The 24399-nt window shown below is 38.5% G+C and overlaps 1 protein-coding gene across 1 annotated transcript in view; it reads right to left on the reverse strand.

Moving 5' to 3' along the window:
* Nucleotides 1-341: 341 nt before the first annotated feature.
* The window catches only part of LOC135691241 (axonemal central pair apparatus protein HYDIN), a 59494-nt gene continuing 35436 nt past the window's right edge, over nt 342-24399 (reverse strand). The window contains exons 53-81 of the mRNA XM_065209052.2: nt 24150-24322; nt 23457-23655; nt 23059-23158; nt 22164-22429; nt 21069-21409; nt 20373-20553; nt 19581-19871; nt 19018-19170; nt 18288-18581; nt 17465-17780; nt 16678-16952; nt 16157-16461; nt 14952-15461; nt 14159-14380; nt 13511-13824; nt 13002-13149; nt 12476-12683; nt 11776-12027; nt 11238-11407; nt 10885-11083; nt 10378-10644; nt 9477-9782; nt 9014-9097; nt 8688-8897; nt 8216-8379; nt 3068-3218; nt 2197-2427; nt 1767-1991; nt 342-1294 (exon numbers count right to left, since the gene is read on the reverse strand). Coding sequence (XP_065065124.2) covers nt 812-1294; nt 1767-1991; nt 2197-2427; nt 3068-3218; nt 8216-8379; nt 8688-8897; nt 9014-9097; nt 9477-9782; nt 10378-10644; nt 10885-11083; nt 11238-11407; nt 11776-12027; nt 12476-12683; nt 13002-13149; nt 13511-13824; nt 14159-14380; nt 14952-15461; nt 16157-16461; nt 16678-16952; nt 17465-17780; nt 18288-18581; nt 19018-19170; nt 19581-19871; nt 20373-20553; nt 21069-21409; nt 22164-22429; nt 23059-23158; nt 23457-23655; nt 24150-24322 — 7038 coding nt within the window. The 3' untranslated portion in view covers nt 342-811. The remainder of the gene's footprint in view (nt 1295-1766; nt 1992-2196; nt 2428-3067; nt 3219-8215; nt 8380-8687; nt 8898-9013; nt 9098-9476; nt 9783-10377; nt 10645-10884; nt 11084-11237; nt 11408-11775; nt 12028-12475; nt 12684-13001; nt 13150-13510; nt 13825-14158; nt 14381-14951; nt 15462-16156; nt 16462-16677; nt 16953-17464; nt 17781-18287; nt 18582-19017; nt 19171-19580; nt 19872-20372; nt 20554-21068; nt 21410-22163; nt 22430-23058; nt 23159-23456; nt 23656-24149; nt 24323-24399) is intronic.

A 24399-nucleotide genomic window follows, 5' to 3' on the forward strand; every position in this document is an offset into this window, starting at 1 on the left:
ACATATACGCGGTGGTGATGGTGGTAGCAAGGGTAAAGGGGTTTGAGTTTTGGAATTTAATATTGTTGAAATTGGACCACATAGCCCCAAAAAAGATCTGCAAAAGACGTTACAAATTGGCTGAGATATGTCCACACGTGTACAGGCTTTCACCATCAAATCACTTCCGTTCAGACAAGTCACTGAAAGCAAATTTCAAAATGTTTCTACTCTTTTACTGAGGCTCTGACACACCCAGGGTAACATGTACTCTGCTGGAAGTTCATGACCGTGCGAAGAAAAAACACATGGTTTGATAGATCAATACTCTATCCATCTAGATCTACGATTTGAAATTGGCAGAAAAAAACAAAATCAAACAAGACAAATAATTTACCATATGTATAATATGTGTAAAAAGCAGATATTTAAATGTATTGAAACAAACAAGTTGTAAAGGATTGTCGACATGAGTAGTAACTGATTATTTACAGAAAACGATAAAATAAGATAAAGCAACGGAGCATTGATATTTAGGTATGATAAAATTTGCAATAAAATATCTTAAAGCATCAATACCATTATATCATTAATGTCATTATCACTTTATCAAAAATATCATTGAAAAAACATCTTTGATATAATTTTGCTCAGACTTAAAACATAGAAGTTTATTTGGCATTTTGGCACTTGATATCAGTCTAAAAAGCCATGTTACCTTGCAATCAAAGCCTCCGTCACTTGAAAACCAATTTACATTTATATCAAATATCCCTGATAAATGTAGAACGATTTGTTACATCCATTATGTTACATTGTTAATACGTATAGTCTAAGGAGTGATTCCTTTGAGATAGAAGGTCCAGGTGAGATTATTGTTCACCCCAGCACTCCTGACACATGAAACAACCAGCCTTCCCATCCTGACTGCTTTCGATTCGCCTTGGTTTCCTTCGAATCCAACAGAAATATTGTGGGTCTTTTTACCTCTGATTGTCTCGCCAGACTTCACTGTAAAACTTGGGTTATCCACCAGGAATACAAAAGATGTCGTCTGCGGGAATACATTTTTGAAGGGTATAGAGGTAGTCCCCCCTGCCTTAATGCTATAAGGTCCTTGTGGCTTTGGTACTAAACAGTGACCAACAAGGGGGAACACATATTCGCCACCAGCATTTGATGTGATAGTCAGAAGTCCCTTCGAATCACCGATCTTTGTTGGCTCAAAAGTGACATCGACTCCGACTTCGCTGCCTCCACTGGAAGCAGAGGCTGCTGTAACTGAGCGATCAACTAAGTACTCGGGGTTATCAATCTAAAAAGATTTGATGTCAAGATGTGAGTACTTTAAAAAAACATTACATTAATATTTGACGTTAAACTATTGATGAATTAGATTAGTTGGAAAATGACCAAAAGGAAACAAAAAGTGATGTTGAAATTTCATCTCAGATTTCAAAAGCTAATTTTGTTTTTGATAAAATGGTTGATATGTTGAATAAAATTTACAGTCTTCTGAAAGTTTTAACATATTTTTAAAAATCGGAAAGAGAAAATAAGAAGGTTAAAGAAAAGGTTATAGTTTTCCTAAACCTTTACTGTTCTTTATTTCGTAGCGAATTACGACGATTATAAATTACGGTCAGATTATTAGATGAAGGTCTTTGAAATGTCTCTACAAGTCAGAAAAATAGGAAGGCAACGAAGATACTCTTTATAAAACAGTTTTTTAACCTCCAGTTACATAAAACCCTTAATTTGTAACTGGAATGATTCGAGTGACTCACCCTGCAAGCGTATTCTACTTTGCTTCTCGCATAGTTTATAAATCTACATGTTTGCGTTTGGTTCATGCCAAGGTTTGTTATGAAATGCACTGATCGTTCCGGGTTGGCTGGCGTTGCACTCAGGTTCAAATCATACAAGTAGACACCGAGCTCGGAACTTTGAAGTGAGAGACGAGCTGTTGTTTCGCCACTTTTCATTGGAAGATATTCAAAAGTGATTTGTTGCTGCAAAGAAGCAATAAAAGAGTTCAGAATCTATGTTGTCGATAACTTAAGGGAGTTCTAGGCCCTACGTGAAGTTCTATGCCCCTCGACAGACAGTTAAAAGAAAGTGAGAACATGTTTGCCCTGAAACGATAGTAAATCTTAGAAATTCCAATATAATGAAGATGAAAGCTTCCAAATAACACACAAAAGAATTGACAAGTACCTCAGATTGTGGAGGCACTGTCCTCTGCGGCGGAAAACTTATGTCTTGCACACTGCAATTGAGTTGGAAAGTGACTGGTGTCTGCAGGGGGTTGCTCACCGTAAGACTTTCAGAGACACTTTGGCGGACGGGTGTGCTCAGGTTTATCACTGCCATTACACCAGGAGAAGTTGCCTTAAACTGGACGTAGTAAAATTGGTATTCCAAAGTCTGCTCATTTTTAAATGTTACCTGCAATGAATTATGAATAGTTAAAAAATTATGCAAAGTATAAAATTAATAAAATTCACCATTTAAATCCAGTCTGTAGAAGATGGGACAATTTCTTGCAAGCTTTACTTTATACGTGCCACAAATTTTTTGATTCCTAGATCAAAAATTTTGAGACTTTAGCAGTGTGCTTAGAAGATTTGAAATCGCTGCCATTTTGATTTTTGGTGAAGCTCTAAGCACGATCTGGGTATCAAAAACTGTTTCCATGACTGAGGTGCGAGGAATGCAAATTGTGTGCCATTATTTGATGCCACAGCCAACAAATGTTATAAAGAGGCAAACATTCAGATTAAAAAGGTCTGCGTGCGAATGCAACTATTAGAACTGAATCAATTGAGTGACATAACGACTTTATACACTACTGATATCTCCCCTCCACGTTCACCATTCATCAATGTTAAATTCAGCAAATTTGTTAAATTAAGTATTTATTATGTGTTGCAACGTATAAAGTGCTGTCATGATATGTAACTTGCTAATTGTTTCAGCGTGTTTAACTCAAGGCAAGACAAACCATTCAATAGCAAAGTGTTCTGCTTGGTGGAGTTCCTACGGTACAAAATATGCCTATTTTTGATAGAGGGTGCAGTTATCTTACTTTTGCGCTGAATGTCCCTTCCTTGTGAGCATAGAAGTTCAATTTGTATTCCTTCTTCGACAAACCAGGAACATCTGCATATTCCAGTCCCTTCAGCGTGGTGGCCGGGTCAGGCTTCTCAGGTTTCAGCATCTCAATAGTAACACGGAATCTAGAACAAGAGAGAACGCATGTGGGATCATCTGTGAAAACAGCACTGCACAGAAATGAAGTGCGTTGTAGACAAGTCCATAGAAATGAAGCGCCTAGACGAGCTTGCAAAGAAGGCAAATTTTCTCAAAGCTCAAGGAGTCACTAAAGTAAATTAAAGAGTGACTAAATTCTTAGAATTATAATTTCCAAATGTTTAAAGGAAGTTTCACAAACTAAGTAAAAAGGCAGGGAAATCGGTGCCTCACCTAAATAACCTTTAAGAGGAAAAGGTGAAAATCCTTTTTCTAACTCAATTTGTACGTAGGTAAGAGATACCTAAATTTTAAACTTCAACATAGCTTTGGGACGGAAGATTCTTTTGATGCCTTTTCTTTTGATCATCATCGGACCATAATTAATGGTGGTCGTGCAAAACAGAGAGGTTTTATGAGATAAGAGTAAGCCTAGAATTTAAATTGATAACAAAGAACATTTTATTTATTTTTATCAGAATCTATTACGAAGCATCTTACTAATAAGTTGCATGTTGTTAAGATGTGAAGGAGATAGAACAACGCATGGGTTGAACAGAAACAAAACGATAACTTTATATTAACTTCAAACGGCCTACACACATAACTGTAATACTGTCAACTGTAATCTGAAACTATATAAACATGGGTCACATAAAGTAATGCTCCTGCGCATAGTCAATTAGGTTACTACATCACTCCTCCTTTTAAAGAAGTTTTTTTTTCGTATACTGTTTACAAAGTGTCCAATGGTATTGGTTCACCATATCGTACTGGTGCATAACGTTTTCTAACTAGTCTTTCAGCAGGTCTAGGAACCTCTTGTTCACAAGCGTATGTGGCTCGATTTGATTGATTGGCATCTTCGGAATCCGACATCTGAGCGCGTAATTTTTTAAAAAATGATACGTTGCGAGTTACACGACGATGATTACTGTCTTCTGCAGTTATCTGCGTACCTTTACGGTTTACGACTTTGTATTGCGTTTTGCTGAATCGTGTCGTTAGTTTGTCCCTTTTTTGTTGGCGGACAAGAACCGTATCTCCAACTTGAAGGTTGCTCTTCCTTGCTTTTCTGCGTTTGTTTGCATATGTTTCTTGGTATGATCGACTGCGTTCCTCGTTTATTCTAGCTTCTTTGTGTCGATTTATTACGCGATGCTTCTCTAAAGTAGGGAATTTTCCTTGTACTTTCCTGTTGAATAACAACTCTGATGGCGCAATTTTCGTTGTGCTGTGAGGTGTATTACGATACTGGAACAAGAAACGGTTCAGTTCTTGTTGCCATACCTTACCATCTGCCACTGCGCTTTGTACGGCTTTGATGAGAGGCTGATTAAAGCGTTCGACTTCTCCATTTGCCTGCGGCCAGTAGGGTGTGACAGGTTTATGGTTTATACCGAGGATATTTACATATCGTGCAAACTCTTCACTCGAGAATGGTGGACCGTTATCTGTCTTTAATTCACGTGGTATGCCGTGTACCGAAAATATTTTGTCCAGCTTCGGAATGACAGTTGATGCTTTCGTGGATCGCACAATTTCGGTTTCCGGAAATCGCGAATAACGATCAATGACGACTAAAAGATGATCTCCTGAAGGAAGCGGTCCACAGAAATCGATATGAACAGTTTCCCATGGTCCTTTAGGAAAATCAGTTTGTTGCAGAGGTTCTGGTGACGATGGTTTGCCGACAATTTGACAAGTCAGGCACGAATCTAGGGTATGCTGAACTAGGTTGTCCATACCTGGGAACCATACTTTTTCTCGTAATAGACTTTTTGTTTTGGAAAGACCTTGGTGAGCTTCATGGGCAATATCTATAGCTCGTTGCTGAAGTGACTCTGGTATAACTAAACGTGTTCCTCTCAAAACAATTCCCTTCGCACCAACAGTGAGCTCATCGTTGATTGCACAATAAGGCTTTAAACGATCAGATGCTTGCCATCTATTTGTTCGTATAGCGGCTCGCAATGCTTGCAATGTCTTGTCAGTGTTGGTAGCACTCGCTATTTCGTCTAGCGACATAGCTTTAGGCACAGAGTGACTCGTAATCATGTTTACGTACTCCTCCGCAATTCTTTCTTGTTTTCGCGATTGTTGACTGGAGGGGTGTCTGGATAGATAATCAGCAGAGTTCTCGCTTCCTGCCTTGTACTGCACTTTAAACGAATAAGGTTGTAGTCGCAAAACCCATCGCTCAATCCTCGCGGACGGCTTAGAGGTTGAACTGCCGTAAATGGTTTCCAAAGGTTTGTGATCTGTAATCAAAGTAAATTCGTTGCCATATAGGAACAAATGAAAATGTTCTACGGCCCAAACGATGGCTAGAGCCTCTTTTTCCGTTTGCGAGTATCGTTTCTCAGTATCGGACAGTCCACGACTGGCGTAAGCAACAACCTTGTAATCATCACTGTTCTTGGTTGCTTGACTCAAAATTGCGGACACACCTACGGGACTTGCGTCCACCGTAACGAAAGTTTCTTTATTGGTATCGAAATACGACATAACGGGAGCTTCAGACAGAGCCAATTTTATGTTTTCAAATGCTTTCTGTTGAACTGCTTGCCATACGAATGGTGTATTCTTTTTTGTCAACTCTCGAAGTGGTGCAGTGAGCGTCGCAAAATCTTGGATGTACTTAGCACTATAGTTTGCCATTCCGAGCAGGCTTCGTACCTCTTTGATGCTGGTAGGTATTGGTGCATTCTGAAGATCGCTTATGCGTGCTGGATCTGGCTGCGTACCATGTTCTGTGAAAATTTGCCCATAAAACTGAATTGATTTCTGTAGAAAGTTACATTTCTTGAGATTTAGCGTAAGGCATTTTGAATGCAGACGTTGCAAACAATTTTGCAAAGCTAAATCGTGTTCCTTGCGAGTTTTGCCAAAAACTACGATGTCATCTGCGATGTTCAGCACTCCATTTATACCTTGTAAAGTTTCTTGTAAAACATGCTGGAAAATTTCCATAGCAGCATTTGTCCCATAATTGAGACAAGTGTATCGATAAAGTCCTACGTGTGTGCTGAAGGTAGTGATAAAACGACTGTCTATGTGTAATGGTAGCTGGTGGTAAGCTTGGTTTAGATCCAATTTACTGAAATATTTGGCACCATTGAGTTGAATGCTGATATCATTCAATGTAGGGATCGGATAACGTACACGTTTTATTGCAGTATTTGGCACACGCATATCTACGCAAAGACGAACAGATCCATCCTTTTTCGGTACTACGACGATTGGAGATACCCACTGCGAAGGCGCGTTTTCTGGTACAGCTTCAATGATCCCCTCTTTTTCCAGCTGGGTGACAGCTTCTTTAACTTTCTTTCTCAAATGAAAAGGAATTCTCCTTTGCGGTTGTGCACGTGGTATTGCCTTTTCGTCGATGTTTAGCTTCACCGAGTACCCCTTCAGTTTACCAGTTCCTTCAAAGACTTTGTTGAAACGTTGAATTATGGCATCAATTTGCGGATCAATATGTTTTGTAGGGGTTGCTGAAACTGAAAGTTTGTTCAATTTCAGCGTTATGACTCCAAGTTCTTGTGCTGTATTGGCTGAAAGTAAACAACCAGCATTACGATCTTTTAGGACATAAAATGTTGCAACTCCATAGCGAGATTTTGTTGTGATCATCGATTCAAATTTTCCTATAAAACAAACTGGTTTCGAAGAGTTGAATGGAAAAGCTTTTATTTTGGTTTGTTGTAACTTGACTCCGTGCATCTTTTCGAAAGTATTTCTATCGATAACGTTGATTGTGGATCCGGTATCCAATATCATGTTGAACTTGTGACCCTCGACCACAACATTAACCACAGGGCTGCGTTTTGATAATTTGTCGTTGCCATTTGAGACCGTATACAGGTATTCCTCGTCACTAGAATTATCCTCATGCTGCAAAGGTCTCACCGCTGCATGTGATTTGCGAGAATGTGCAGGACGTCTTTGTTTCTGCTTCGAGAATTTTGAGCTCCTACAAACTGATTGAAAGTGGTTCGGTTTGTTGCACTTGCGACATGTTTTCCCTTGTGCGGGGCATTGATTTTTGTGCGGCCATTCTCCTCCACAATTGTTGCAAGTCTTGTTATCAGACTTCGATTGCAAGCGGTTCGTTGTTTCTGTGTGTACGTGGGTGGTTTCTATATCTCGGGCTTGATACGAACTGGTTTCATCCCGTCTTCCATCGATTAGCATGTCTTTAAGGGTATACGTAGGGTCACGCAAAGCTCGGCGTCTTATACGGGAAGATCGACCCCCTATAATTATTTGTTCCTCGATTTCTCGAGTTCCTCGAAGTCTACATCTTCGAATTCGCATGTACTGGATATCTGCCTGAGTCGTGTATGAAAAGTATCGAGCGATTCTTGATCTCCCTGACGAGTTTCACGAAAACGATAAACTTCATACCGTCGATTTTTCTGAGGCTCGAAGTACTCAATGAGCTTGGCTTTTGTTGTCGCAAAGTTGTCTTCATCCCCTTCTCCGTTGACATCACTCAACTGGTTAAAAATTTCTCGAACTTTGGGTCCAGCTTGGTAAAGTAACAAAGCTTTCTGGCGCTTAGCGTCTCGAATTCCGCTAGCCACAAGAAAAGTATCAAAATCACGTAGCCAAAGTTTCCATCTGGCAGCAACACTCGCTCCAAGTTCTGCATTCGGGTCGAACGGTGGTAATGGATTGAGTTGTACAGACATTCTCGTCGCCAATGTTAAGATGTGAAGGAGATAGAACAACGCATGGGTTGAACAGAAACAAAACGATAACTTTATATTAACTTCAAACGGCCTACACACATAACTGTAATACTGTCAACTGTAATCTGAAACTATATAAACATGGGTCACATAAAGTAATGCTCCTGCGCATAGTCAATTAGGTTACTACACATGTGCATACAAACAGCACAACAAGTTTATATAACCAAATTCACAGAAGACGAACAAAGCATTATTTGTTGAGCTAGAAATAAAGTTGCTACCTCTGTGGTTTTCTGAGCCAATTCGAAACTTGTAACACTTCGGTATACGGCATCTTGCAGGGCACGTCCCTCTGGATATTGCTTATGGGCTTTGGAGCATCGGCGGAGCCAGTAAGATTGTAAAGAAGACCACTTCCATCTGGCAGTGCAAAGAATATAGTTCCCTGGAAAAGGTAAACGTCAAGCAATTATGGCTGCGAGTGATGAAAATCGTTTAAAAAATTCATAGCCATTTGTGTAAGATATAGATATCTGCAATGATTCTCAAATGAATGAAAAGACGTTTGGGGAAGATCGTTTACATTCCCAGAGGCTTTCAATAGAAGATTTAAGACCCCAAGAGACCTTTACACGAGGTTCTTATCACTACCCAGAGGCTATGTTGAATTCTAAACCACGAGAGACCAAAACGTGATCACGGTAAGAGCTAGTTTTGACATATTTTGCATATAAAATCTAAGTGACTCCTCACCGTATGCTTTTTGTTCTCCAAAGTCATGGTCAATGGACGATAAACTATCTCATAATTTTTTCCTTGTTGAGGCTCTATGCTGATCGTGTCTGGTCCACTCCAGTACTCTCCGTCAATGACGGGTTTTAGCAACCACAGCTGATTGGTTTTATTGTGAATCATTAAGTTCTTGACATCACGGTTTCTCACGTGTGACTGGAAGTGGATCACCTAAAAGGAAATACAGACAACTTAAATATATTTAAAAAGTACATCTAAGAAGAATTGTCATGGATTTTTATAATTCAAGGGTAAAATATAAGATGGTGTTTTTTAATTTGAGATACCTCTTTCATTGGCAGCTGAGACACACAGCTTCCTGTCAATACCAACTTCAATGGTCGTCCACCCTCGATTGCACAACGCAGGCCCTGCATAAATACAACTCTCCATTTAGCTACGGACAATTATAAGAACATGCAAACAGATATGCAGAAATGTAATCCTGTGCTCAAAACCTGTAAGATCTAGATAAATCGAAAGTAACATCAGCGTAAGTGATTTTTCAAAGACCATTTACCGATACAGAATATTTCTAACCTATTTGTCAATCAAAATTAGCCAATAAATTCGCGTAATGCCACTCACACGTTTATTGATTGGCCAGTAGTTGATAGATGGCTTAGGTAAGTATCTGCCGTTTGCCTTTGAAGGGCTCAATGTACGGCCGGCGATTGTTATCAACAAATCATGCAAAATCACAACAACACTGTGATTTTGCATAATTCGGAGTAGAGCGATTTTACTTACGTCATAGCGAATGTCTTGGTTCACTGCAGTTGGAGTAAATGTAATATCAAAGGTGACCTCCATGCCAGCAGCAATGTAACCTTTAACCGGCGTAATTGTAAAGTCGGGTTTGAACTTGTCCCCGTTCCAGCAAAATGCAGCACCAATGTCTCCAGTGTTATACATGATCAACTTCCTTGAGCTGCTGCTTCCAATTGTTACGCTGCCGAAAGGGATAGCGTCACTGTCTAGTCTCACTTCCAGGCCATGGCAAGATCCGGTGACGACAAACAGAGGCTGAGATATGCCAGCGCATTCAAGAATAACCTTGGATAGAAACGTTAAGACGGATGATACGTAATCTAACTTTCTACGGGGGGACTTGAAATTGCTTTGATATACCAATACATTAAAGGCATGGTCATAATCCTTCTAAAACCACATACTTCACTGCTTCCTTTGAAAACGAGTGTAGACATTTATCAGTGAGTAAAGACGGTTATATATAAATTCTGGCAATAAACTCTGGTAGATTCAGGGCAGGAAAAAGAATGAACTAAAAATGGATGGCTTTCACTTGCTTTTCGAATTGTGGTTGCCAAAGTAACATCCTGAGGCCTTTGCAGAAAATCTGTCGGTTTACCTCCTAAAATGTCTTAAAATAACCACTACAATTTCCACTACAAAATACCACTCGCTCTTTGGCGACTTTCCAAGAACAAGTTGATACCAACAGTTTCTGTCCACCATCGTTGTTAGTAATAGTCCAATGTCCCTTGATATTATGTCTGGAGAGGATAGTTTTCTGCTGTTGGAAGCTTTCCGGAACAGCCTTCTGCAAATCTTTTTCAAGTTTGAGTTCTCGACTGAAAGATACCTAACTGAATGAGCATTGGAAAGATAATGTATTCGTTATGCTTACTTCTTCTGAAAACTGAGGTATTCTTCCTTTCGGTACAAAGTTCAGCAAAATCTCTGTTGTTTCTTGAGGGTCCAGATGTATGGTGGAAAGTGGTGCTATGGATAAAATGTTCGATTGCTGCAGTTCTTGAGATGACGGTGTAATGGCCACAGCAAAATCGATGGAGGCCAAGCTATTATTTACCACTTTAACAGCACGGCTAGAATTCTGTCCAATTCTTATAGCACCAAGGTTGATTTTTTTATCCATTGGGTTCACAACTTCAACCTGAATGAAATGACAATGTAGGGAAAATTAAAAAAAATCCGTAGAGGACAGTGAATACCATTGTAATCTTATTAAATTTTTAACATTAAGAGATAAAAACAGGGGCCGTGAATGCGGGATAGTGCAAAGCTTTGAAAAGTGAAATTAATCTTCTAAAGGGGAGGTGGGCCCTTGCTCCAGGTTTCCCCTACCCTAACAAACCTGTAAAGAGGGGATTAAACAAAGAGGTGAAAATCTTACCTTCATATCGGTTCCATGACCACTAACATCTACGTGCAGCGTGGAGAGGCCATTAATCTCAAAAGGTATTCTCGAATGGTATTTCTTCATCTCTCGGGGATAGAAAAGGATCTCCGATTCAAACTTTCCACCTGGGGGAATTATCCCTGGTTCCGCTACAACTTCAAAGATGGTTGTATCTTTAAACAGGCATTCAATTCTACAAAATGAAGAAAGACAATGATGAATTCGTTATTAGCCGTTGCTTAATAGCAAATTAATAAGACGAAAATAATGGGTTACAAAAGGCTCAAGGTACGTCGATGCAAAATTACTTTGTTGGGGACAAAGGTACAAGAACCAAAGCGCTTTACCCGACTTCCTTGATATCTCTGTTCTCAATCGCAAGAGTTCTTCTTGGAACAGGTAGACCTGGCCTGTGTATAAAACACGGTCCAAAGTCGTGAGCTTCGAAAGAGAAGTTTAATGATGGTGTCGTTCCACTGCCGGCTATTTCCAAGTGATACTGAGGCCCGTTTGCGATCTGTAATTAGAAACGATTCATGAAATAAAAAAGTGTAAGAACTTTCGTATTTGAAAAAGCACATGTCTCAATTCGATCTAAACTCCCCGACTTCAAGACTTTCTCATCAAGTAGCTGATAGGCTGTGACTAACTCTGGGTGGATTTCTAGATAGGCCCGGGATTTGAAAGCTGTATAAAAGCACTTTATTCAAATGACTCACAAACACTCGGTCTTACGGTGTAGGAAATATTTCTAAAAACCGAAATATCTTTTTAAAGTGTTTTTTGCAATCACTTTCGATAAACAGAGCACATAAATAATACTGAAGGACATAAGCCTTTTTCAGCTTCAGAAACAATCAGGACGTGCTTGACAAAAGCTCCTACCTTCAAAATCAAGTGACAACCCTCAAGAACCATAGAGCGAGGAGGGCAAAATGACAACTGGCATCTTCTCCTGTTATTACTCTGTACATTGCCACTATCAGGTACAATAGAAACTGGTGGATTGTCTTTAGACCATGCATCCTTCATTCCTTTTGGCTTCTGTGGCTGCGTTAACTCCCAGCTGAAATCAATGTTAAATTTCCCAGAATTTTCAATGAACAGCTGACGAACAACCTTTTCATTCACTTCGACCTACAAGAGAAGAAAAACGATATTTCGATTTCTTTTTGAATAAAACTAAAGGTAATTTTGCAAGGCTTTTACCATGGATAGCATTTCAAAATTACTTGAAACATATTAATCTTAAAGAAAAGGAAATGGAAATCTGTAGAAAACAAATCTGAAGAGCCAGCTTCCTTAGTTTGAAATATAAGGTGCAATGACTAAGGATTGGTAAAGAAGGTGCCAAACCCTTGACTACATGAAAGCTCACAAACAAGGAAAGCGGGATCATGAAGAATATACTTGCCCGGTATAAAAAGACAGCAAAAAACTTATTAAAAATCTCTATGAAGGTCTCTCTTCCTCCTCGAAAGTTCGATTTAATGGGATGTGACTGAAATTGTATCTAGAGAATTGTCCCTCCCTTTCCAATTTTTAAAAATCTCACAGCCAAGCTCAAAAAAAGCCTTTAACTTACCTCTTTGAGGCTGATAAGATTCATCCCAGAAGAGAACAGATTGACTTTTTTGCCTTGCGAATCTTCACAGATTAGTTTGCAATCAACGTCAAATCCTTCAGCTTTGATGTTTACTGCAAGTGGTACGGTCTTCTTCTTCACTTTACAGATGAGATTGAAGTTGACTTCTTGTGCAATTTCAGGTGTAAACTCAACAGTCACGGGCAACCTAAATAGCCAAAATTTGCTTGTTATTGTATTTCAGTAGGTTTCAAAATTCAGTGGGACTTTGCTTCTAAAAATGTGTTCAAATTACATTACTGTAAATTTCTTGCTGTTCAATTCTCCAAGTGTTTTTTTCGAATGTCAAAATAAACATCACATGACCTTAAATAAGCTAAGCATATTGTGAAAGCTAAAAACAATTATTCAACATATACTTATATCCAGAAAACAAATAATCAAGATCACAGGGTGTAAGAGATTCAAACATTACATGAACGGATTAAGAATGTAGGCACAACAAGCAATATTTCTATTGACGCACTTGGATTTAGCCTGGATTGTACCAGCCATCGGAGTGACCCTGAGGCAGGCTATTCGTCCAGGTGCAAACAAAGATTCTTTAACAAAGCTGAACTGGAAAGCTTTCTCTTCATCGTTCATTATGTTGAAAGTGCGCACTCCTCTATGACCTGTATGGTACATTGTATTAGAAACAACGAAATAAATAAATGATTTTTTGATAGGTAGAAAAAGTAGGCTGTATGAGGCAGTTAGAAAGTGTGTTGTCGATCAAATATGACCCTGATACGGATCGGAGATTTTTATTAACAAAACAAGAGATGCATGACGAATGAAATATTAACAAATAAAATGTTTTGAGAATGATACACACTTCCTGAAAAATATTGAGGCTCTTTTTAATAAAGACGAAAGCCCAGAAAATTTAATGCTTAAAGTTCTTAGACAAACGCAAACTTTTTTTAATGTCATAGAAAAATCTAAGATCTATCGAAAATGGACACTTGAGATCAATGAAAAAAGAAAACCAACCTATCAAAAGTTCCTTGAAATTAAGATGTGACTTGTCCAATGAGATTGCAGGGTCTGTAGCCATGCCAACAAGTAAAAACAACACAGAAACATTTTGTTCATGGATGTAGAATCTCCAGAAAGATTCCTGTAGCTCGTTTGAGTCTGGCATATATTCAAAGACAACTTCGAACTTCTTTCCTGATTCGATTGTTCCTTTTGGTGTTAGACAACTGAAGAGTGTATTCGAAAGCTGTTTGCTTGGATCGGAAGCATCTTCGTTGGTCCACGAGAATGTGTAAGTGGTGTTGGTTGGGTTCATTATGAAGAAGCGCCTGTTTGCAAAAGTTATAACCTTTTCAACAGGTTTATTAGAACAAAACTCTAAAAATTGAGTACACCTTACTGGAAGTAGCGATTGTTCGAGAAAACATGGGCTGAGTTGCCAATCTGTAGAGGAGCGGGGATGGGAAAATTCTGCCTATGAAATGAGAGTTCGAGATAAAGGAATTCCAGATGGAAAATAGGAACCTGGGTCAGAATAAAATATTGTAGACATAAAGTCTAAATACCATGATTTGGAAATGAAAACCACATTACATATACTAAGCAAATATATCGAGTTCCATCAAAAATTCCGTTAAAAATAGGATCAGATCCAAATCGTACCTTGTAGCTTTTGTCTTTATGCCACAAGAAGCGAACTCGATAACTTTTGTATTGGGATCCAACGTGCAGCCAGGCGGTGACCCACCGGGTCCTTTAAGCTCAGGATTGCGCCTCGTTGTGATGTAGTTCGACTCCTCGATCTCAAAATGGCACCATGGCAACATGCTTCGACCATAGAGCAAAAGTACCGGAGGAGTTGCACCAAGTTCGAGGTTTGGAATACTGCAAGGAAGAAATCCAAAAGTATTACGCTTTTATAAAAATATTTGATTCGGATATGGACAGACCTATTCCTGAAGAAACAAGACTAAGGTTTTCGAAAATGCAAGAGCAGAAACCTAGCTGGAGCCTAGTTAATATCCAATCAAAGGAATATAATATTTATGATATAAAATTACTATTCTACTTAATAAATGAGTTTTGCTGAAAAATCCCTTTAACAGTAAATCAGCGGGAGGAAACTCAAAGAAACAACTAATTAAAGAAAAGAAGAAGACAGACGAATACGAACCTCAAAGAAGGCCTGAAATTGACAAAAAAATAAGAAACTGCAAACAGAAGATTTCCGAGAAAAACCATTTACGGTATATTCAAGATGGAAGACTACAATGATTAGGTTGCAAAAAACTATTATACAAAAACAATTAGGGAAACTATTTTCTCGATATGTTGAATGAGATCAGATACATTGTATATGTATATGTATTATCTGATGCCTAGATTTCAAAGTTAGTTTTTTAGGACACAGAAAAGCTATGCCTGTCTTGCAATCTAACAATTTAACTCGGCTCACTTTGCAAAAAGAGTGCCTCCATATATCTTGGTATCCAACGGCGAGAATCTCACAGTGAACGTCGCCTCTTCTTGAGGTTTTATGCTTCCAGTCACTGGCTCAATCGTAAATGGCAAGGCATCACTCCCAATTGGCTCATCAAAGACACTGCCAGCTTCGTAGGCCAGGGCCATAGCAGTAGCAGGGCGACCGTCCGCAGCAGAAGCCATCCTGCTAGCAGCACGAGCATCACTTGCCAAAGGGGTGCTCTGCTCTGTGGAGCTGCCGGCAACTCTTGATATGGGTCGACCATCAGACTTAGCAGATGGTGCAGCGACTGGCTGTTTTGGGGATTTTGAGCTGTCACGACTTCCCTTGGCAGATTTCACAGGGGCTGTGGGTATGGTGGGTGGAGGTACATTTCGTTCTTCTGATTGGGGCTGGACGATTTCTGTTGGCTCTTTTGTCCATCCTGGTTCAAGTTCCCAGTTGTAGTCGAGCTGCACATCGCCATTATTCTTCATTTTAAAGCTAAAGAGAGAACATTACGTCTGAATTAGCACACAACTACTAATTGAAGCTGACACTGTACTTTGAAAACATATTAAGAAATGTGATTTATGCACATATGAAAACTTTGAATAGGAAATGTGATACGCAAAAAGAGATGATGACAAAAAGAAACTTCAAGATCAAACTGGTATACAGAGGTATCTCCCATCAAGAATCAAACTAATGGCAATGGAACGACCGTTGTTTGGAACGATGTTTTGGTTTTATCTGATATTTTGGTGTACACAAGAAGTATTCTAATGATAAGTCGTAGACTTGAGTCTCTTCTCGGAAGCTATATGTTAATATTCCTTTCAGACGATTACAAATGGGTTTTCTCAGTAATCTTAGAAAACTGAAGTAGCGCTAGAGGAACTTGTGATCTAAACTAAGGCAGGTCCTCTATGCCAGCTGGGCACAGAACAGACTTTCACAAATCAATCAGCACAAATTCATAGGCATTGATAACATTTAGTGCCTTTCTTATATCCTCCAACGAAATTAAATAAAAGTATACGCTTTAGATTTAGTTGTCTTTAAACAACTTTCGAGACAAAAAGCTCTTCAAACATAGGTCAACCTCTGTTTATAAATCTTGCATAATGACAAAAATCTCAAAAGTGCAACAACTGAAACAGCATGAACTCGCAAGCGATACTGCTACTAATTCCCACCTGTACAATCTTGTTTGGAACATAAGCGTGTCCTTGAAGAATATTTTGCTCATGTTCAGCTCATATTTTGCATAATCGGCGACAGCATTCAAAACGAGTTGTATTTCAGATGTAGTCCCAGTGATCAACGTATATGGTGGCTCAGGCTCCGTTTCAATGACCTTGTGTTTAGCTGGTCTTGGGGGTGCTACAGCATCAACTGCCATTTTCACTTGCTTGTTTTCATCATCAGGCTTCTGATCACCACCATCAATCTTCACATCAACCCATTTCACGGTTTTCATTCGATCATCCCAGCCTCCAGCCTTGAAATACGAAAATACTATGTCATCAACTGGCATATCATTCAAAAACTATAGACCATGTAGTCACAAACCGAATCAAACAATATAGTAAAGGGTTGTGTAGCCATTAAAGCCATGACGTCATATATACGTCATCAAATAGGTAATCAATGCATTCTTACCCACATATAGTGCTGCCAAAATCAAAAGTCTTACAAAGAACATAGATACAAATACCTTTGCAGCTTTCTTTGCCAGTTGTATTTTAGCAATATTGCAGGATATGACATTTGATTCCATTTTGATTGGCTCAGCTGTAAGAAACGTCACTTTGATATCTTTGGCACAATTAGGCAATAAGTGGGCTATCTTTGGTGAGAAAGTTAGCTGTGGAGGAGGGTCCCACGTGAAGCGGACAACATCGCTTTCTGAATGGTTGGTCAGCGTGAAGGATTGATAGCTCGGTGTATTGATAGCGCAGTCCCCAAAATCGATCACGTTGTTTCTTGGAACTAAAAAAGTAGATGACAGGATGAAGAGTGTCTTTGGTAGGTACAACATAGACTAGGGGGGACCAATACACTTTGATGGAATGATGCAGGGTGATGCAAAGATAGGGTGAAGCAATTGACAATAGAGATTCTTTCAACATTATTACAGGTTTCAAGAAGAAAACTGTTGGGGATAATCATCTGTAAACAAATTGAATTTGCAACTGAAATCTAGTATTTTGGTAGGTCAACCAAAATTGTAACTCAGATTATGCTAACAAAAAAGTTTCAAAATACAACCAAAAAGTGATTGTGTGCTCTTTCACTATTTCGTGCTATTTTGAAATATAAAATTTGTTTGCAACACAAAGATATTATTCTAGATTTGCTCGCAATGACTTCACCTCATATCCTTTTTATCTCCTGGTCGAAGGAGCAGTATCAAAGTTAATTCTGGCAATCTGCTTTATAAAAACATTCCAGCTAAATTTCACATTTACTGCAACGTTATTAGAAACATCGTTTATACCTACCAGCATAATTCTCATCCTCAATATCGGCTAAAGGAACAACCTCGTTTCCTCCGTGTATGTTGTCAATAGTGACCTCTTCTTCAAAGCCCTCACCAAGCAACTGGATGGACGTGTCTTCAAATGGGTTATCAACAACGGACAGTTTCATTTCTGCGGCTATCTTTCTCGTTTCGCTTGGCGTGAACTCAACCAAAAACTTCATTACATCTTCAACGTTGAAATCCAGGGATGTCATTACAGGTTTGGAAGAAGTACATTCCAAAACAGTCTTCAACTGATCCTCTGCATTTTCAAACTCTCCAGGTATTTCTTCCGACTGAAAGTAATTTACAGGTTTTAAAAACATTCCTTTAGTTGCATGCCTTTGCATGCAAAATTAGGTATTTTGGCTTTGAAAATTTTAAGTCCTTACGCAACGCAAAACAGTTCTTTCTATTAATAAACGGCTTTAAAGAATCGAATGATAAGAATTACCAGATATTCAGAGGCTTAGCTACTGAAAAATCGAGAAATAATCTTGGAAGAAAATTTTTATTGAAAGGAGACTTGGGTTGGATGATATGGGCAAACATTGAAACACTCTACACCATAATATTTCTATGCATTTGAGAAAATAATTACTGACTTCAAATATCCAAAGGCACTTTATGAAAATTCCCAATGTTTTAATGCAGAAGTTTAGGAAGGCCTTTATAGAAAAGAGTATTAAACTCAGACAGACGATTAGGAAATCAAAGAACTAAGATCTGGTTTCGTTGACAAAAAGAAACGTATTTGCATTGATATGCTATTAAGGCATCCCATTACTTTCCTCTATACTCACAGCTTTAATTTCCTTCATAACGGTATAGCAACACTCAGGGTCAATCAAAGTGATGTTAACTCTGCACGGTAATGTTCCCTCATTCTTCAAAACCATGGGCAATGTCTGGCTTCTATTTGTCAGCAGCCGATTAAACAACAAAAGAGGGCTGCCTTTCTTGGTAACTGATGTTGGCCTGATTACAGAAACTCTTGGAAGATTTCCGTCACCCTGTATGTCGAATAACAGATTACGACCTTTGGCAATGGCGGTTGGGAGTCCGTCAACAGCAGCCTCAAACAAGGCGGAGTAGCTCTGCAAAGAGAAGACGCTAAGTCGTACATTCTAATTTCAAACGATCTTACACGCAACTCACAAAAAACTCTATTCTAACAAATGTGCATATGTATTTTCGATTTTCTAATTCTGTAAAGAAAATTTTCTGAAACTCTAAGGGTTAGTCAACACAACACATCTGTAGAAGGAATATAATAGTATGCTATCCTCATTCATGGAGGAGACATTACTTTGAGCAGCGCTGTAAGACAGACCATCCTTCGACAACAGAAATCCCCTTCCGTGTATCAGTAAAATAAAATTTGTTGGAAGCACAAAACAAAAGAAAAATGCAGCTGGGATATGATAAAAAAATGAACTTTTATTTCCATCCCATTATATTACGCACATAAGCCATTGCAGGATTAGAGAAAATTTTCGTAAACATAGAGTTCACAATCAGTAAAACACTTACCTGCATAGAGGGTGGGTGAAACGTGATCGTTACGTAAGAAAAGCTGTGTGGCTGAATGGCGGCTCTTTGAGGCTCAACGTCATAAACATCAGTCCATCGAGCAGCAGGCTTATTTGAGATTGGCTTCACTGAGAATACTACGTCACAAACGACCTGCAAAGATGGCATAGCTTGAGAACAACAAGCCTTAATCTGTGACATCTAGTGAAGAATATTTAAGCTTTTATTTCGAAGCTCTAAGACAGGTCTGTGTAGCGAAAGACAAAACAAGGATGATTGGAATAGGTGCTACACATGATAGTAGACGGTTCCTGAAGGTGAAGAGAAGAAGCTTTCCTTAAAAATGTTTTTGAAATATTCGCTACTTTTGATGAACGCTATTGAAGAAAAATCTATTCAAGTTAATCGTAACAAAGATTTTTTCGAGATGTCAAAGTAATGCAGTGCTAAAATGAATATATTATTGCATCCGTGTAATAACTGAAAACGTACAGAAAAAATTGGCATAAATACACAATTAAGATTCATAATTAGATAAAGTATTCATATTAGATAAGGCATACCTTATTTGGGTTTGATATTTTAATCCTGGCTTTCGCTTTGTGACCAACAATAACATTGTAAAAAACAAGCTTGTTTTCTTCTTCACCATAAACACCAGATCCAGGCTCTAGATCTTGAGAATGGTACCTGAAGACGTTCAAATTGCTTACGATTCTATGCTCTTCAAATATTGATGCAACATTCTGCTGAAGCGTGCAAATACTCGGCAGACATGTTTCCCCCATCAATTTGTACTCAATTCCTCCCGGGCAATCAAGAGGAGATCTTTCAGATATGTCGATTGCAATTTCCTAAAACAAAATTAAAGCAAACTTGACTCGTTGCTGCACGAAATCAAAAAGAAATTTTCATCATTAGCTGCTCAACTTCAACACTTCAACACTTCAAAATTCAACACTTCTACTTAATAACAAACATCAAAGAGAAAGATCAAACAAAAAAGCATTTGTCTGGTCTAGATGATGTCATTTAATCTGCTCTTGATCCTTGGTTGCCACTAACCAACTTCATTTAAGTCTGCTATCTAAAAGCACAAATGCTGAAAGAGGCAATTTAAATTTTCTCTGAATGGATCCAATCGATCATTAACTGCAAGGGTAATACCAAAGTATATATTCTAAACTCTAGCATCACTAGCTGTCAATTTTGTTTCCTATGTTCCTTAATTCTATATCTTACTATATATCTTACTATTTAACACATTTTGTCGAAAAAATCCTCTACATCTAGATGACAGGCGTTTCCCTAAATATCACGGTAAAGAAAGCTTTGACCAAATGAGGGATACTAACCTCCTCGCATACGGATGACAATTCAGAGAACATGTCGACATTGATCTGTATGCTCCCTCCAGGCAAGACGACCCCACTCGCTGGAGAAATGGTGAACATGCCGAGTTGCAAGCGAATCGCATTCGTACCTCCAGTAGCACCAGTGCCAGCGTTATTTGTCACAATGGTAGAGTTATCTTGACTAGAAGAAGAGAGAGGATTCAAATAAAGGGTTTTAACAAAACTAATCCAGTCATTATTTAGAATTTAAAAAATTCAGGCAGGTTGAAAGCGTTTCGTCTAAGCTTAGTGTTTGGAAAAACCGGAACAAGTCCTACAGTCATTGACACAAATATGTCACAAAGGTGTCTTTAAAAAAATTGAAGCTCTCACAAATATGGAAAATGGGGCTATAATGCTCTGTAATGCTAAAAAAACTCAATACAATGGGCACTTGTGGGACCCGTGAGATAGTTGTTGGGCTGCCAACTTGTTGTAGGTTTGTGTCTCTTGAAGGCTTTGGCCAGGAGAAAGAATCTTTGTTATAAATCTAGTTGTCCATTGTTTTCAGGTGTAGAATATAATAAGATTTCATACTTGGAGGATTTCATGCATTGTTATTGAAATCCTGAAAGCGTGGATTTACGAAATTTTGAAGTCCTTCAAAATTAGTGCGACTTTCAAAATAACTGGTCAGCGAAAGGTATTGCAACCTACCCTCTGACAGAGTCAGTTCTTTTCTGCTTCATTTGACCCTGGCCAAGCAGCTGCGATTTTCCCGATGCAGAACCATCTCTGGATCGCTTACCAACCAAACCTTGCTTCAGTCTTGCAGGCAATGCATTGTGCAGCATTTTAAATATCGAATACCTGAAATCGAATTCTCCCTTGTTTTCGATCGATATGGTCCTTGTTTTTCTCGTGTTCACAAGAATGGCACCGAAGTTGATATCTTGCACAGGGAATATGGAGTACTTGCTGTATACTGAGCGCACACTGACCTTCACTGGTATGCCAGCAATGACTTCACCAATGTCCCCTAAAGTTGGCTCTATTATCTGTGGACAAAAAATTGCTTGTTAAGCAGTCGATGCACAATGATGGACCGTCTTTATAAAGAAGGTTTGGGGTTTCTAGCAAAGCAAGCAGATCTGAAAATTTTTACAATCATCTTCATAGAACCATAACAGATTTATTAGGCATTTTCTCAACCCCAATCACAATCATTGTAATTTTCAATATTCTATCTTTATTAGTGAAGGCTAAACTATTATAGGTTATACAAATGAGTTTACAAAAATACATAAACTCTAGCTTGGAAAAAGTAGAGAAAATTTTGCTTGCTTATATAGGATAACCAATTCAAGACATGCGATATACAGAGATAAATACATGTTATGTGGGTCCTGTTACTACAAGTTTGAAAAATACGAAAAGTTAGGATGAGTAAAAGAAGCAGAATAATTAGAGGTAAGTAGTTTATTTCTATAGAATCAAAAGTAAGTTAAGATGTAGCAGATTTTAGCACCCATGTTTATGACTAAAAAGGTAATTAAAACATTTTCTATTTGAAATAGCAATATGAGCACTTCAAAATTTTTTGAAAATTATTTGATGGTAGCAGCTTGACAAATGTAAATGAAATAATGGCACATGGAAATTCCACAAATAAATGGATCATTACAAAGAAATTCTACACATAAAAGAAGTGAATCATTACAAAAAGAAGGTATATTATCAATTAAAGGCCATTTATTTATCAAACTAACTTACAAAGGACAAATGATTTCTAACATTACACATGCACATTACCTGGCACTTCAGGATAGGTTCATCTTTAATTGTGAGTTCATCTTTTGATTTAAACACAACTTGGACTTGTGTAGGCCTATCACTTGGTATTAACGTTCCTTTGTTAGGCACAACAGTAAATAGATCGGCAGGATTGGGGCAGTTTTCTGATGCCTCGAAAACAAAGGTGAATCCGATTTCATATCTTCCTTTGTTTTTCACTGAAAGTGACAGCTTAGCTTCATCAAACACGCGAAGAGTGGCAAAGTCTAACCCACCATCCGCTCCTGGAATTGTAGAGAAGACAATCAATACAACACTACAGATGAAGATACCTTACATTTAAGAAGCCTTTTTGCTGATCAGTGACTCCTCATTGGTGGCTCATCATCACGAAGGTATTATCCCAGCTTAGAAAGGACAAATTGGGCAAAGGCAATAACTCTATGCAAAACTTTAACTTACAGTGTCTAGAAAAGCACTGGGAAATTGCTAAGTAGAGGAAAACCGGAAGAAAGTACTGAAAAAGCTGTCGACACTTTAATGTTTCTAACATAAAAGAAGATCTTTTCAACATAGTGCAGAAAACGCCACAACCTTCCTCCAGAATAGCCCTGTTTTATTTTCCTCAAAATTTAGCTTTATTTTTTTTACACAAATGTAATAGAAATGGAATTGAAATAAAACCATTAATAGTGTGCTAGTTATGCATTGGCCTTCCTCAAAACCTTCTGCTTCTTTGGAAAACCTTCCTCCGGCTCACAGTCGTGGAATCGTAATATTTTCTAGACTCTAGTTTCAAAACACACAGCTTCCGTCTTTAATGTGCCCTGGCTAGTGGCTTTTCTTCGTTAGGAATTTTCGTTTGTTATAGCCATGAAGTTATAAATGCAAGGAAGAATTCTGCAATGTGTACCTTTAGGGAAACTCATGTCAAGGGCAACATCGTATGCTTCTGCTTGAACTTGGATGTTTTCTGCATGCGTAAGACCCATTATATTTGCTGCATCAGATACCTGGCAAAGAAAGTAAATGTCCCAGCATTAGAGACATACTTGGCTACCTACAACACGTGCAAATTCAATTCACTATTTGTTGTATAAACAAAATGCGAAATGGATCCCACAAAGAGCCCTAGAAGAACGCTTTCGAAAATTGTCTGCATTACCTACGGATTCACTGTGGAAGAATTTCTTTAAGAATCGCAGTTGACAAGATGAATATAATTGAATTAACTAATACATACTTAAAGAACCCTAGATAAAAACTTCAAAAAATATCAGAAGAGCATAGCACAAAGAATCTAGGCCTCACCTCTAACCGGACGATCTTTTTCACATTCGTAGCACGGATGGCTCTGAAATCCATTTGCAAAGCATATTCTGTTTTGGGTTCAATAATGCCATTGTCAACTGGCACAGAAAAGTCGTCCCCAAGACTGTCCATTCCACTGAGCTTCCAGGCGATTGGAAGCAAGGTGCTGTTGCGCAAGAATACTGTTCTTGTTTCCGTTCTAGAAAGCAAAGAATAGATTTTCAGATATCCGCAATAATACAAATTAAGATTAAACAAACTACTTACAAACTGAGGGTATTTGTATTTCAGCTAGTAAACGCAACTTTTCTAATCTTGAGTTTTGAGCCGCTAATGGAACTAAAATCCTAGAAAACATTGTTGGAACACTTGAATAAAATCTTCACTGTTTGGCAAAGCTGTTCCCCGACCCTCTAATACCATGTTGGTAAATTCTAATAGCTGGAAAGCTCATTGCCTGTGAGAGTGCGAGTGACACTGGACGTACTTATACCAATGATTAAGTAATCCAGTATGGAAAGAAGAGGGGGGAATTAGATGAATGCTTGTATAGCTTTGGTTGACAATCGAATCCTTGGCTTGTCAATTTTTAAAGTTGACTTTTGCGGTGTTATAAACTAATTTTAGATAGCATTTTATGTACAGGCATTCAAATATGCAAGATATTATATGTATTTACAGAAACAGACGAACCTGTAAAGCAAGACTCTGTCAAACTGCAGAATGCGTTTATCAAGTTCGAGTTCAGGTCGAACACCATGGCATGACACCTTGAACATTACCGGTTCAGGATTTTCCTTTATGCACCCAACAATCATATCTTCAAACAAACCAGGCGTTTTCGGGTAGGCCCAGATGTTTAGAACCTACAATGGAAATAAGAACGCTGTCAAAAACATTTCTTTAAGAAGTTGCTGATTTGGAGCAGGCAATCTCTGCTAGA

This window comes from Rhopilema esculentum, chromosome 4 (genome assembly GCF_057945365.1).
Source record: "Rhopilema esculentum isolate cy_ngs chromosome 4, ASM5794536v1, whole genome shotgun sequence".
Lineage (NCBI taxonomy): Eukaryota > Metazoa > Cnidaria > Scyphozoa > Rhizostomeae > Rhizostomatidae > Rhopilema > Rhopilema esculentum.